The sequence below is a fragment of the Neodiprion virginianus genome, chromosome 2, assembly GCF_021901495.1.
Source record: "Neodiprion virginianus isolate iyNeoVirg1 chromosome 2, iyNeoVirg1.1, whole genome shotgun sequence".
NCBI classification, from domain to species: domain Eukaryota; kingdom Metazoa; phylum Arthropoda; class Insecta; order Hymenoptera; family Diprionidae; genus Neodiprion; species Neodiprion virginianus.
Window position 1 is genome coordinate 36,964,715 of NC_060878.1, and position 14,698 is coordinate 36,979,412.

Genomic DNA, 14,698 nt, shown 5'->3' on the forward strand with positions numbered 1-14,698 from the left:
ATCCTTGTCGTTTTTTTTTCCTGACATAAGTTGCCGCCGCAACAAGATATCCCGGAGTGACGCGGCGCAGATTGAAGTTGGAAAATTATAGTGCGCAATAAATTGAATTGAAAAACGTAGCCCGGTTGACGTCGACGCTTCGCGGCGTCGCGTCGCGCCGCGTCGTATGGTCGAGGATAGTGCGGAGGCTGAAAATCGGAATGAATAGTTGTGCGGGGACTTGTTTAATTTTTTACTACAGTGAACGCAGGCTGCGCTCGTCGCCCAGCCGGAAAATATTTATTGCTGCAACGACACTTCATTCGACCGTACTATAGGCATCACTCGAGTTTAGGCATACATGTACCTACGTGATATAACGGTAGATGCATTTTCGAAGAGAACGACGAGACCCGGCAAGCCGGAGCCGTGATTTTACCTGCGAACCGACGGCCTAATTCACGGCTTGGCTGGCCGCCCGCGAACCATTTGGATATACGGTTTCCTTGAATTGATATTCGAGTATTATTAACGACGCTTCCTAGGCGCCAATGAGGCGTTTTAGGACGAGTTGTGCCGGGAGAAACTTTAAGTACAGAAATCAAACTTTGAGGAAACGACAAGGTTTCGAATGGTCGGAAACCCGGTGGGTTAAAGTTCCGAGATGCAAGATTCGGAAAATTCAAGTTACGATGGAGCAAAGTTCCGAAACTAAAGTTCCGATAGAGTGAAATACAGAAAATTAAAATATACTAACACAACTTGTTGTTAGTTTACGCAACGAGTGGATGTAAAAAATCGGAAAATCCAAAAAACAGAATGACCGGGATTCCTAACGTAAAAATATCGAAAGTCCAAAACAAAGAAGGATCAAAGTGGTGCAATTTCACCAAGCTAGAAATTCACAGTACTCAAAATCTTCGATCATTTGGAATTTCCATGATTCAGATTTTTAAACTTTTTCATTTTCGCAATTTCGGAATCCTTGTGCGTCGGGTTTCGGACCATTCGAGAGTTTGATGTTTTCATCAAAATTTGATTCCTTTACTTTGAGTTTCGCCACGAAAGAATTCGGAATTTGGTGCTTTCGGAACTTTTCAAATTCGGAATTTCAGCCCCACTCCAATATACCGACGCGAAAGAAAGAGTGTTCAATACCCACAATTTCTTAATGTACATATAATCCGCGTTGCCCTTTGCGCGTGAGATTTCAGGGATTTAAGATGGAGAAGGGGAAATAATTATACAAACTGAATGCTAACGATAAGCAGTGGGACCAGCCCAGCTGCATCTGCCGGTGATTTTCTCCCCAAAATCTTTTGATGAAATAGCACGAAACCCGCGTTAATTCTGCAAGCTCACGGATTATAAATCGTCGAATTTATTAATCCGCGCGGTGTTGCAAACAAGACGAATCCCGGGACAGTTAACAGGGTTGTACCTTGATCAAGCTCGTAAGTTGTGAACGAAGCGACGAGACTTGTGTGTTGAAAACTGAAATTTTGACAATACTCTATTCATCGTCACTCTCACTTTGGAATCGGTCCAAAATCCAACCCCCGCTTTTATACACCGAGTGATAATCCCCTCAGGAGTTAAAAGTCTGTTATTACGTCGGTACTTGTAACACCGGATCCTTCATCCCTCGAAAGTAGAATTTAAGGCTATAGCTGCTTGCTCGTCTCTCGTCACGCCGTGGCGCCGCGTTTCGCCGAGTTGCACAATAAATTTGAATGGAATTGAATGAAAATTTCGTTATTCATCAAATCTGGCCTGTGTATAGGTGATACACAACGTATAACGTGTGCCCATGTGTAGATATATTTCTACGAGGGTATGAATAATGCACGTGATATATAATTCAGACGCCGTGCATGCCGGACTCCGGCCTTCCGTATGTCTGTGTGCCCGCTCGCTTATGAATATTCATTCGAATTTCTGCCTGGCGTCGGTGGTTGGCTAAGTCCTAAGAGGTCGGTTATGCCCGTTTGCCCAGATGTTAGCCACGCCGGCGTGTGAGAAATATTGAAAACCTTTGTGGCCTTCGAATATCCTGGCAAATCCGTACAGGAAAGTAGAAGAATTAAGCCTAATTGCACGCGTTACCGAGTTTCCGATGGTCGAAACTTTGAATCTGATCACATTTCAACAAATTTGTCCATTTCGAAATCGATGCAAAAACATTTCGGGTTTTGGTTTGAATTACGGGCACTTCAATTCAAAATTCTGCCGAAAAATTGATGGCCGTCATAAACAGCGAGTCGGAGAAAATCGCACTTTGTCTAGTTCACTAGCGAAACCCAAAATATCTGCATCAAAAAGCTTGTGTACTAAACACAAGTTTAGACGAATTTTACGTAAGCCTGTTTCTTTCTGTTTGTTGTATTTTATTGACGGAAAAGAAAAAAATAATCGATAATAGGCACGAAAAATGGCTTTGAATTTCATTCGACCTGCCTCATACCTCATTTGACGATTACGGTATAATCGTAAATTACGCTTACGGATCAACACGCGGCGAAGCGAGCCGAATAGTGAGAATAATTCGTAATTAAAATCTGTCACGGTGGGATATAGTGGGATAGCGTATTAAAACGGAAAGAAATTGCAATCAATTGCCTCTATTACGATTTAATTAAACTCCATCGACAATATCGAATTATACCGGATGGCAGTAATTCCCGACTACAGCGGTAATATTAGTTAATTTTGGGGAAAATCCCTGACACAGTGATATAACTTAATTGATTAAAAAATAGATCTATAAATCCGTTTACGAACGACCCTGCAGCGTATAATATAATAATATGATTTAATGTTAAATCGCAGCGGAGCATCCGCTAAGGTGATTTCCGGCCCAATTGTGATATAAATTATTTGCATAACGCTGCCGCAGATTATACATTATGGATACGGTAACAAAAGCTCAAACACACACGAGTGAGCTGCACGCGTCTCCATGTGTGTGTCCGCGTCACCGTGCAGAGTAGAGAGAGAGAGAGAGAGAGAGAAATTTAATCCGCTGGATGGAAGATTCCCGCCTTCATTAACTCTCGGCGGGAATATTACGACGGGTGATACGTTAAATTATGAATAACTGGCTGGGGCCAAAGCTTGAAATAATACTTGAACGTTGACTCTGTACAAATGTAGGACTGCAGGAGGTCACGCGCGAAATTCGCAAAGGGTGGGAAGGCGGAGGGTGCCGAGGGTGGCCGAGTCAGGTGATAGCTTTATAACGGTGCTGGTTTTTCATGGCCTCGCCACATGGCACTGAATCCACCGATCCCCCTTTAATAACAACGAAAAGCCCTTTGCCGCGAGCGGGGAGTGTGTTTTTAATGCCCAAAATCATTTAGAGATAAAAAACGAGCCCAGGAAAAAACACCCACACACACACACACACATAGAGACTGGCGGTGGGAAAATACCTGTGCGCTTTACGGCAGCGGTGGAAAATCGCTCATTCGAAACAACACGCCCGTCGATAATTACTTTCATTTTCACTATCGATCACGTAGAACGAGAGCACAGACGAGTAACAGCTTGAACATTCGCACGTACACGTATACAAATGTCCGCGACTTTGCCCACGTGTGAATTGTCTCTTCGATAATGAATAGGATTCAACGCAACGCGGTATCTACCTGCGGTGAAATATTGCTTGAAATATAAACTGGTGTACGTACATGTAAGAAAAATAATTGGTAAAATTTGATTAAACATTCAGAGTCGATTAAATATTCATCGTTACATCGTCACACGCGACGTCGCGGCTTCTGATCAATAAATTCGAGGTTCCAAATTAGTTGAACATTTAATTAGAGGGAGGGTCGTTTAATAAGTCTAGCTGTTATTTCTCATACGATAAAAAAGCCCCGTACGTAATATTATTATTGTGTCAAATTAAAAACAAATTAGTTGACATAACGACTTAGCTATGGATTTTCAATAAAGAATAGGACACGCAATTTTTCAAATTTTCCATCGCAGTAATCCAAGTGATTCGAAAGGCAAAAATCCTCAACAGTTCGTGCTTCGCAATCTTTATAAAATCGCCGTCTTATAAAATCCGTCCATCTTAAAAAGGGATCTTCGCTGTACGTTGAAGGCTCGAAGGACACAGATCGGAAACTGGTCCGCTTTGCCGATTTTCTATGAGAAAAATAGTTACTCTCCGAAGACACGAGCTGCGGAGGATATGGACTCGGAATAGAGCGAAAGGCTGGCGATATATCCAGAAGGAATCACATGTCTGATACCGAAGAGAAGCTGCTTAGTTCGCCCCATCCATCCTCGCAGACATAGCAGCTGGTAACGTTAGACGGGTATCGTGTTTCCTGAATATCCAAGCTCGTGTCAGCACCGAGGTTCGACTACCTATGCGCTCGTAAACAGCATTCAGTCCACAGCCGACTAACGTCTCAGACTCGTGTTCGATTTCGGTATGTGCTTCGCCCGAGCAGGAATCCAAAGAATCTGAAATCCGGTAATCGCGCATCTAACAGACGGGTAAGTGGTGCTCAAAAGCGGAACTCGAGGATCCGGTGATCGCTCGATCCGCGGTGATTTCGTTAGCCGGACGGACCGAGTCGAGGTCTAATGAGTTATGAATCATCTGGACCTCCTCGGGAGAGAAAGAGGAGGATTTGCCGAGGAGGCGCCCTGATTTTGTGCCTCAGACATTGCTCGAGTAGGTACACGGTTGTCGCGGACTGTGAAAACGGAGAGTCTGGGAAAATGTCCGCGTTTCAATTTGTCTTTGACCGATTGCTCGGATCTTGTTTTATAACATAACGGTTGTAGTATCTCGAATCGAGTTTCTTTAGAACCTGTTGTTTCTTTGTTGCAGAAAATGAAGATGAGCAAAGTGGGTAACCAGACCAACTCGCAGGATCCACAGGCGGTTAACTCGCGAGTTTTCGTTGGTAACCTGAACACCTTTCAATGCAGCAAAACCGACGTTGAACGCATGTTTCAGCGTTACGGGCGTCTCGCTGGTAAGTCTGATTATTCATCTCATTAAAACCGACGAATGCACGTCAAGGAAAATTTCTCCTTAACTCCGTGCACCAATTATTCACAACAGTTTTCAGTCAAATATTTATCCTCTGATTATACTCGGCTGCAACGGGAAACACGCTTCAACAATATCCACCCCATGGAACGCGGCGACATTATAACGATGCGTAACCTGCATAAATGTAATGAAAAATGAGACAATTGTTCGAGTACGAAAACGTGTCTGACAATTTCACGTAAATAGAGTTTCAACAGGTAAAGTTCAAACCCGAATTCAAATTGCTTACTTGTTGGATCGCCTGACACGGTTGTAATAACCTCGTAACCTGCAACAACGAACGCTGGCGATTTCGGCTCTACCACTACCGTATCCGTACAGTTGGAACATATTGCCATTAGTTCGAGCATGTGTAATTTTTTCTCCATTATCAATATCGGCGTTCCATCATTCCTCGGCACTCCAAACGTCATCGATAATCACCATGCTTTGATTGGCCTCCGGACACGACAGTGCCGGAGTGCTTCGAGCATAATTATGCAAGCACGTCAAATCGATCAGGAGCTCCGTCCAGGCGGGAGCTTCTGAGGTCAATTAGGCGTTCGATCATGACTGGATACCCGGAGGGGTGAAGTCGTCCACGTGTAGTATCTGCAATTCCGGCAGGAAGAAGATGGAGGAGCGACATTTTCCGGTAACGGTCGTTAAATGCGTGACGTGGATGATCGACGTTAAACAAGAGTTGGAACGCTGCGGAGCGTAAGCCGGAAGGTCTACGGCGACGGATGTCAGAAGCTTTCGAAAGCTTACCACTTCCGGTTGAAACTGAGAATTGTCCACTGCCGGTTATACTCCTCTTCTCCCTCGAGCATGGTAGATCTTTCGCATGCGGAATGGGATTAGAGAAAAGCGTTGTGCAGCGCTAACTAATCTCGTCCTCCGCCATGTCAGCACCGTTTGCGTTAGAACTTGAGAGGTGTCCAGGTACCCCGAAACTGAAATCAACTTGCTAAGCCCCACTCTCAGTCATCTCGCGGTAACGTTTCAATTCCCACGCAAAACTATTGTTATCCACCAAGTCTATTCTGCGTCGTGGTGTCAGGATATTTCAACGAAATCAATATTTTAGAGACGTAAAGGGTCACTCTTTGGGCCGTCAAGCTAACGAGACACCGAATTCAATAATTCATCCACGTTCAATTCTTCTACTATCCATAGTGTCGGAAGTCCGATATTTTAAAAAAGCTGGAACCTCGCCAGAGACAGTATTTCCGAGCACATCTTCGTTGCAGGAAATTTAAAGCAAATGTAATTTCTGTTAATTCAAGTCACGATCTGTTTTCGTATTTCAACATTTGTACACTGTTTTCACGCGATTCCCTCACATTCTTAAACTCATTTTGAATTGTCTATAAATGGAAATGAATTTCCGGCTTCGAGGTCTGTGACAATGATTCGTTCCTGAAATTTGGGCAGCCAGCTTAATTCTTCGCGATGTACCGAAATGACCGCTAAACGATGTAACAGGCGGGACAACAATCCGGTAGAGATTGAATTCGCTTTTCAAGATAAAAGTTTGGGCAAGAATAATGCCGCCGAGGGATATAAACTCTGAACGAGTCCGCAAGCTCCGTCCATTCAACCGACCTACACCCTCTGCTAACTACTTCGGTCTCCCATCTGTAACTGTGTTTCATTCGCATCAAAATGATCCCCCTTTTTCCACAGTGATTTCGCAATTTTGATTCTCTACTCATTGCACGTAGATTGGAAATGGAAACATCTCTGAACATTTTGAATAATTAGTTAATCTCAGTATCTGGCACACAAAAAAAGAGACTTAAAGCATTGCCAAGCTTAAACAAAAGAGCTTCGATTATGTTTTTACGACTCCTCAAGTCGCAAATTCACTTTCTGATGCTTCAGACAATTATTTCTCGCGCATTTATCATTTGGATTTCTTTCAGATACGCATCTAATTTGCAAATTTGAATGTGAATTGTAGCGTATAACGTAACCTAACACCGGCATGGAGATAAGACTTGCACTGATCTTATCTAGATTCAAATCGCGTAGGTGCCGTGACGGCAACTTGGATCGAAGAGCGGCGCAATTCCTTCGCATCCTGCAGATGCTGCATTATGTGGCTGCCAGTCTAGCCAGATTTCTCGAGCTTAGATCTCATCTCGGCTGACTTTTCTCCTCAAGCTCCTCTCATATACGAGTGCATCTCAATATTTACCACACTTTCAGATACACCCTTCTTTCGGCCGTCCTCGACAAAATTCAAGTGTACGGGCACAAAGTTCACAGGCTCAGTTTTCTTATCTGACAAAACTTGCGTAAACGTAGATAAATATGTATCCGCGTAAAATCTCGGCGAAAATTCAAGCCTCCAAGTTATACTCGGATGATAAATAATTCATTTGTTGCCTATATAAGAACAAAGACAATAAAAGCTTGACTACAACCGTTCTGTCGGAGTCTGAAAGTATACGGTACGATGGCGGAACGACTACTCTTCATACCGATAATATGAAAAATAAACGTGACGCCGCGGTTTACCTCTAAAAATATGAATTTTATTCTACCCAGACTTCCCTTCTTTGTTCTAACGGACGTTCTGACAGGAGAAATGCTCTTTCACTAGTCCCGCGCGAATGGAAGAGAATTTTCATCCTTCCCCATTTTTGCGGCGTGTGAGAAAAAAGAACACCGATCATTCGCAAAACTCTTTGGAATCATTCGGAACAGTAGAAATTGAGCGATTTCACTCCGCGCGATTTTCCCCGCAGCCTGTATGTTCCTCTTCATTTTTCATACGATATTCTCGCGATCCGACCCCTCCCAGAGTTCGTATCGAGCCAATCCGAGACGTGTTTGAACGTCGGAAGTCAGACGTGCGTCAAATTCTGATAGATTTTGACGAGAACGCTCGAGCAAAGATTAGAGTGCCTGCCCTTGACCCGGGCCTGTAGTTACGATATTTCTTCCGAGGCTTACGCATCGTCGGGAAATCTCATCTCGCAACGCTCTCTGAATCTGAAACAAAGCTATCACGGCGCGAATCCCGTTGGTTTGCATACGGGAAAGACTCGCCGGTCTCTGAAACGGACTCTCCGTCACCGGCTTCGCCTGGAACAGAGGCAGGATTAGTGCCGGACACCCTCGAAGCGCCTGGTGCCCGCCGATAAACAGCTTAGTTTACTTGGTTCCCGATAAAAACCCGAGGGACAATAAGGTCGGCCGAAAGTGCTGGGGTGAGTTTTGAAGGAGAGAAACGAGGGTCGCTCACACAATGCCGAAATATAACGCCTGAGGGAGAGACGAGATTCGAACGAGAAATATATCGTTCAATGTCTTTTGGAAATGTTTCACCCGCTATCGTTAAATAATGTGCCAAATTATGCGGACGGCGATTTATTTTCAAACAAGTAAAAAAGGCACTGCAAAATTGATAATTCGTCGAAGAGACGTTAAACGGATGCCGTCTGAAAAATTCGTGGGAGATGAATTTTCATTGGTGAGAAGAAAGAGCAACGGTGAAATAATTGTGAGCTTGCAATCCAAGATTCATCCTGAGTCGATGTCCGTCATCGTTGCTCCGTACTTCCGGATTTTACGTACTACCGCATTGCTCTACTTTTATCTTCAGAAAATAAAGAGGTCGAAGTCCCTTAGCCGTATATCGGTGAATTGTTGGGTGTATACAATAAGCCCGACTTATTGAGTAACAAAAACGGAAATAAAGAAAGGCAAAGCAGCACGAAAAGGTGTTGTAAATAAAGCTCGAGTCCGGGAACCGGGTTCCCTCAGGATCTTAGGAGACCCGTGTCTTCGGCGTACCTGTATAGAAATCTCTTCGTCTCCAAAGCTTACTGCCGTAGGATACTAGGTACAAATTGTTGTGTAAGGGAACTGGGAATAAATTGCCTGCCATGACACGAAAATCGCGTGTTATCGAACCTAATATATCTAGAAGCTTCTACGAGGGCCTCATTTGTTTGCGATCCGAATGTACGTTTTGGATTGTCATAACAGCCGCCTTGTACACGTCTGAACGGAAATACCATACCGATAATGTCGTTCCAGACACGTAAGTTCGAAATAACGCTAAACCCATATCTAAAATGAATCATCATCACCGTTTGGAGAGTCGCGAAATTCTACAGAATCGAAGACGCGATATCACCGAAACTCGATTTACTAAAACCGTAGAATTTCACTACCTTTTTCGTATCTTTGGTGGGAAGTTATACGAACTGCTCCATTGCGCAAATAACCTCGGACCAAAATATCATAAAAAACAAAAAACAAAATGAACATCCTCTTTTCGGTTCAGTCAATATTTATGGAGTTCAAGAATGAAGTTTGGGGTGGTTTGAGACGTTCATACGGGTTGCGGGAGTGTGAATAAGAATTGGGGATAAAATTTCCAGCAGGGCGATGCGTGACTGAGCAGCTGATTCGTACCTATAGCCAGGCGAGTGTTCGGTGCACGGTCTCAATTATTAACACATCGCTTTTCGAGGCGTAACATCTTGCTCACGTCGCGTCAGAAGTGTCGCTCCACCTTCTGACGTCGATTCGAGACATGCCGATCACAAGCTACTCGAGTTGATCGATTAGCGGGAACGGACGATTCTTTCACTGGCGATCGCTTTAGCTGCCTCACCCTGCGCTGACGTTGCAAATCCTACCGGAAGTGGGAAAACTGTAAAAATATTGCAATAATTTTTTTTTATTTCGATCAATACCGGCACGAAATTACTTTCGAATTGGCTCATTATGACCCCGCGACTAAAGGTATGCGGTAAAATTACACCGTACTGGTACTAACGCGGTAGATAATAATTTTGCATCACGGGGGTTCCTAATTGCCTTGAGCTTACTATTGGCCAGCGTATTCGCATCAGGTTCATTAGTCAGTCAAGGCTCCGGGTTACGAACCAGCTCGTAAAAACAAATGGCTACTAAAATAATCACGCACCTTACGTACGGTGGATAATTAATCACCGGCCCTTTCTTTTTTTTGTTTCTTTCAATTCCTGGTTAATATAAGTACGTATAATATATGTTATACGTTTTGCCGAGAGCATAACGAGACCCGGCAAAAGCTTCGAATCTTCCGAAGAACAATGCCCCCGTGGAAAATTTGAATTTTCATATCCGAATAAAATTTTTCCCCGCTTTTTTGTGTTCCAGGTATCTCGATGCACAAGGGCTACGCCTTCGTGCAGTTCACCAATCCTTTCGACGCCCGTAGCGCCTGCCTCGGGGAAGATGGCCGAACTGTACTTAGTCAAGTACTCGGTGAGTGTCCCCAGTGCTTATGTGAGTGTATACATAGATAGTAATCAATATATTTTATAGTAATCTGTTGTCCGTTAAGATACAATTCGTATCGGTTGTAGGCTTGACCGGAACGAGAAATGAAATATATTATATACTTGGTAAGTCGTGAAAGCAGAGAATACCGGGTAATTCAATCATAATTTTCTGACAAAATCAAGGGAAACGAAGATTTCCACGACGTAAATTCCAATCCCTATACATTTCCAAGGCGAAGTGGATATAAATGTATCGGCGACCCCCGCGATATCCGCCTTTGCGAACAGCCTGCTGCAGTGGGTAAATTTATATATCTACCCAGCTAAGCTTTCGTTCGCAGCGTTATACATATACGTATAATCCCGAGGAGATTCCGACACGGGAATTGTGAGCTCTCAGTCATTGGATATCCCATGCCCCATGGTCAGCGGAATACATCGCTACGTTGCGCGTTGATAGCCGGTCGATACGACGAACCGGCTCGATTTTTTGTACCCACTAGATTCTAATCAAGGGACAAAGGAGAAGATGAAACAGACAGAACACGTAACGAGTTACCGAAGCAAGAATTCCCGTCTCTTCTCTTTCCGCATCTCAAGAAAACCCTCGGTCGTTTACCTTTAATCTAGCTGTGTAACGAGTACCGACGACGACGGGATACGCGAAGCGAAAGAAAAAGCAAACTGTACTTTAACGTCCGGACCCTGGAGTGAGAACCGAAATGAACGATGCGTAAGAATTAAGTATCGTTCTTTGAGGTTGCTGACGTCTAATCACACGGGTTCTTTCCTCGATTTGAGTGGTAAGAAGAAACGAGAAGGAAGAAAGAAAGAAAGAAAGAAAGAAATAGGGAGAGGTAAAAAACAAACGACACGCCACTCGAAACTAGTACAATGATGAACAATACTTTTTCTCAGCAAAAACACTTTCCAAGATCAACTCCAACGCTGACGCAATTCCGGTCCGACTCTATTCCTCCGATCCCGACCCTTCGCCAAATCGCCAAAGGAGTACAAGAATTTCGGCGTATGTACCGGATTACATCCGAGAAGTCCCGCACTTTTGTGACCTTCGAGACCTTTCACGTCCGTAATGGTATCCGATCCGATTTTCCGCAAAGCTCCATTCAAACCAGCAACGAGTTATTCCGGCCGGTGCAGAAGCACATCATTCACGGCTGCAGTCACATTGGAACAAGAGAAGCGAGGGCGAACAATGTTGCAAGGTGAAGTAAGGTCACACGTTTTGTCCGAACGAGGCACGCGTATTTCGGACTTTCTTATCGTTGGCCAAACACCGCGTGTGCGAATCGGGAAAGTCTGCATGCAGCAAGCAGCGTGGCAGCGATCATCCGACCAAGGCTATCGCTAAACCGCTCGGCTCGTCTCTCTCCGGGAGAATTTCGCAACTTGCGGCAAACCTTTCTTCGACTAATGCGAGAACTGTGTTCCGGGCATACATACCCACGCGGGAACCCAAGGACCCTTGCTCTCTTTCTCTTTCTCTCTCCCTTAGACCGAAACTCGGTAGCCCGGGATTTCACCGAGGCTGTGCCCCGTCGAATAGCTGTCGCCGTTTCGGGGGTGGGAAATCTCTCTCCACCCCCGTCGCCGCATCGACCCCGATAAAAGTGCAAACTGTTCGTCTATCCGCAATAGACCAGCCGATACGTCGCATCCGCAGCGACAGGTGTATCTGGGAAACTTGTTCGTGGAAGCGTAAAATAAAACTGAACAAAGTATAGAAGGGAGGAAGGAAGGAAAAAAGGTAGAAAATACGGAAGACTGGGAGAGTAATTCAATTTTTTTTCTTACCTCTATTCTTTTATCCCCTTTTATTATTACTATTGCTGTTCTCGTTTCTATCAACATTGTTATATCATCATTACTATGTAGTCTCCACGTCGGTATTAGTCCGGAAATTTAGTTTCGCTCGTTCGTTTCTTCGATTCGCCCAACCTGTAACGGTTGTAAATCGGAAATGGACCAGGATTATGTCTTTCTTACTTTTTCTTCTTATTTCAAGTGGTTATCTTCGAAACGATTGACTTTCCTTTGGGACGTCCTTTTTTCTCTTTCACTCTTTCAATTTTAGATCTCAAATCGTTCAAGATGAATCAAAATATAGCGAAGCAGGGTCAGGAGATCAATTCTGTCTTCAGAATCGTTCATCAACGTGTACCTATAAGAATACTTTCAGCTCGTTTTCAGTTAAAGAAAGTTTTAGACCTGAGTTTGTACATATATATATATATATATGTATATTTTTTTTCCGATATCCACCACGATATACTGCGCTCGAATAATCGCACAGAGACAAGAATATTGAACGGCAAAACCCCGTGTATTACATTGTACAGTATACGAGGGAGATAATATCGAATCTCGACGGAGGGTTGGGTAAAGCCTCGATGGCTACCAGCAATAAACGGCAATAAAATCCAGCAGCATTACGTATATAAGACACGACTCGTTACACGTGTGTGTGCGTGTATCATTTTCCTCAAGGATCCAGAGCGTTTTTCGATATATCGGAAAAGAGGGACGATAATTCAATCGGCGAACCTTCGATTTTCCCCATCATCCGCTGGATGCAACGACCAGCGTACGTCAATTTCGGAACTCCGTCACTGCCGCGGGATGATAGCTGAATCGCTGTCTTGCCAGGGTCCCTGACCCGAGTCCCTAAACCCAAACAACTCCCTGCAGGATACGCCTCTCGTTCCGGTGATTATCGAACGAACACCCGGCTCTCGGCTGCAGTACGGCGGTGCAGAAACGCGCCGAAACGTTGCTAATAAATTATACACCCGCGGTGCAGGTTTGCGAAATGGATAGAAAGAAGGAGAAAGATAAAAGGAGGAAAGAGGCACTGAAAAACGTCCGGCACCGGTATATGAGTACCAACCTTTCCCACGTAGCAGCAGCAGCAGTTGCAGTAACGGTAGCGGTAGCACTAGCAGTAGCAAAGCAGCCGTCATCCCCTGATCCTGCAGGATTACCGGGACTTTTATTAATACACATGCTACCGGGCTGTCGTTCTGCTTTGTCCGTGCCTTCTGCGCCTTCCATCCTGTCCACAAGCCGGTCCGATCCTCCGGGTTTAAATCAAGCGACGACCGACGGTGTATTGTTCCCATTCTCCCACCCCTTTTCATCCCTTATTCCCTCTGTCTCGCTCCCTCTGTTTCTTTCACATCTTACTCGTCTCGTGTCCCCGTCTCCTGGGTGAGTAGTTCTGTTACCGTAGCGGGATGATCGAGGGGAGAAAACGCGAAGAACTTGTGCGCGCGTTTTCCACACGGAAGGAATTACTCACCGCCAACCCCGCGAGGCTCCTTCGACTCTCCGAAAAATCCAGGGGACTAGAATCAGGCGCTGGGCCAGTCGGGATGAAAATCGGCCGACGCACCTGCGGATAATTCCGCAAAGCTGGAAGCCCCGGCGTTTCGGAATCGCGAACGTTTAGACCGTGGTTATGTTATTACGCAATCGACGCACGCGCCTCGTTCCAAATCCGTTCGCCGTTTCTGCAACGGTTTAAAAGATCACCGGGCATGATTCACGCCCGTCTGTCATCGCCGACGAAAGACGTCGCCAATTTCGTTCTACCCAACCAACTGCTCGCCGAATGCTGATATGCATGCACGGGTGATTTTTCGACGCTGAGGAATGTATCAGCTATCCAGATACGGCAAACGCGTTCAAGATTTCACCGAATGTTTACACAGAGTTAATCGGAATTTACGCATCGCTACCGTTTATCAATTATCGCGTTATCTTCTTACACGCTTCTTACGCGGAGAGAATTTTTTTCTTCTTTCTTCCACAACGAGTCAATTTTCTTGCACTCGTGGAAATTACAATGTGGAAATATTTTAATTGATCACGCGTGATTTTGCGCAACGGACAAAACGGTCACATTTCCGTTTTTATCAAGTCAAATTTTAAATTTTAACAAATTGCATATGGAATTTGAAAAAAAATGATACAAGGTATCTAGAAATTCAAAACTTCTGATTGTGAGTGGGTTTTAGAAAGTACAAGGCGATACTCCGAAACAGAATACCATATACCAATGCGTTTACGAATCACGGTATAATTTTTCTCTCAATGACCAATCAAGAATACTATTTTGGTGAGATGTCGTGGGAAAAGAAAATCAGCGTCTCTTGTCTACAAGCACGATGACATACAAAGTGCCCGTTGATAAAATCAAGATCGGCTCGCCACGCGATCAGTAATTGGAAACATAACAAGTTGTTTTTCTCAACCAACTTTTTCTAGAGCTATCTGGCAAGAGGTAGTAAAAATTCTTCTTCGCGATTTAATGTTGTTGTGAAGTATCCACTGCCCGAGATAATATTTA

General features: G+C 44.4%; 1 protein-coding gene across 3 annotated transcripts in view; it reads left to right on the forward strand.

Moving 5' to 3' along the window:
• LOC124298880 (uncharacterized) overlaps positions 1–14,698 on the forward strand; it is a 162,488-nt gene that overhangs the window by 69,272 nt on the left and 78,518 nt on the right. For 2 of the 3 annotated variants that reach the window (XM_046751462.1, XM_046751461.1), the window contains 2 exons: positions 4,832–4,979; positions 10,205–10,333. In XM_046751462.1, coding sequence (XP_046607418.1) covers positions 4,835–4,979; positions 10,205–10,333 — 274 coding nt within the window. In that variant the 5' untranslated portion in view covers positions 4,832–4,834. The remainder of the gene's footprint in view (positions 1–4,831; positions 4,980–10,204; positions 10,334–14,698) is intronic. The other variant, XM_046751463.1, reaches the window with a different exon arrangement.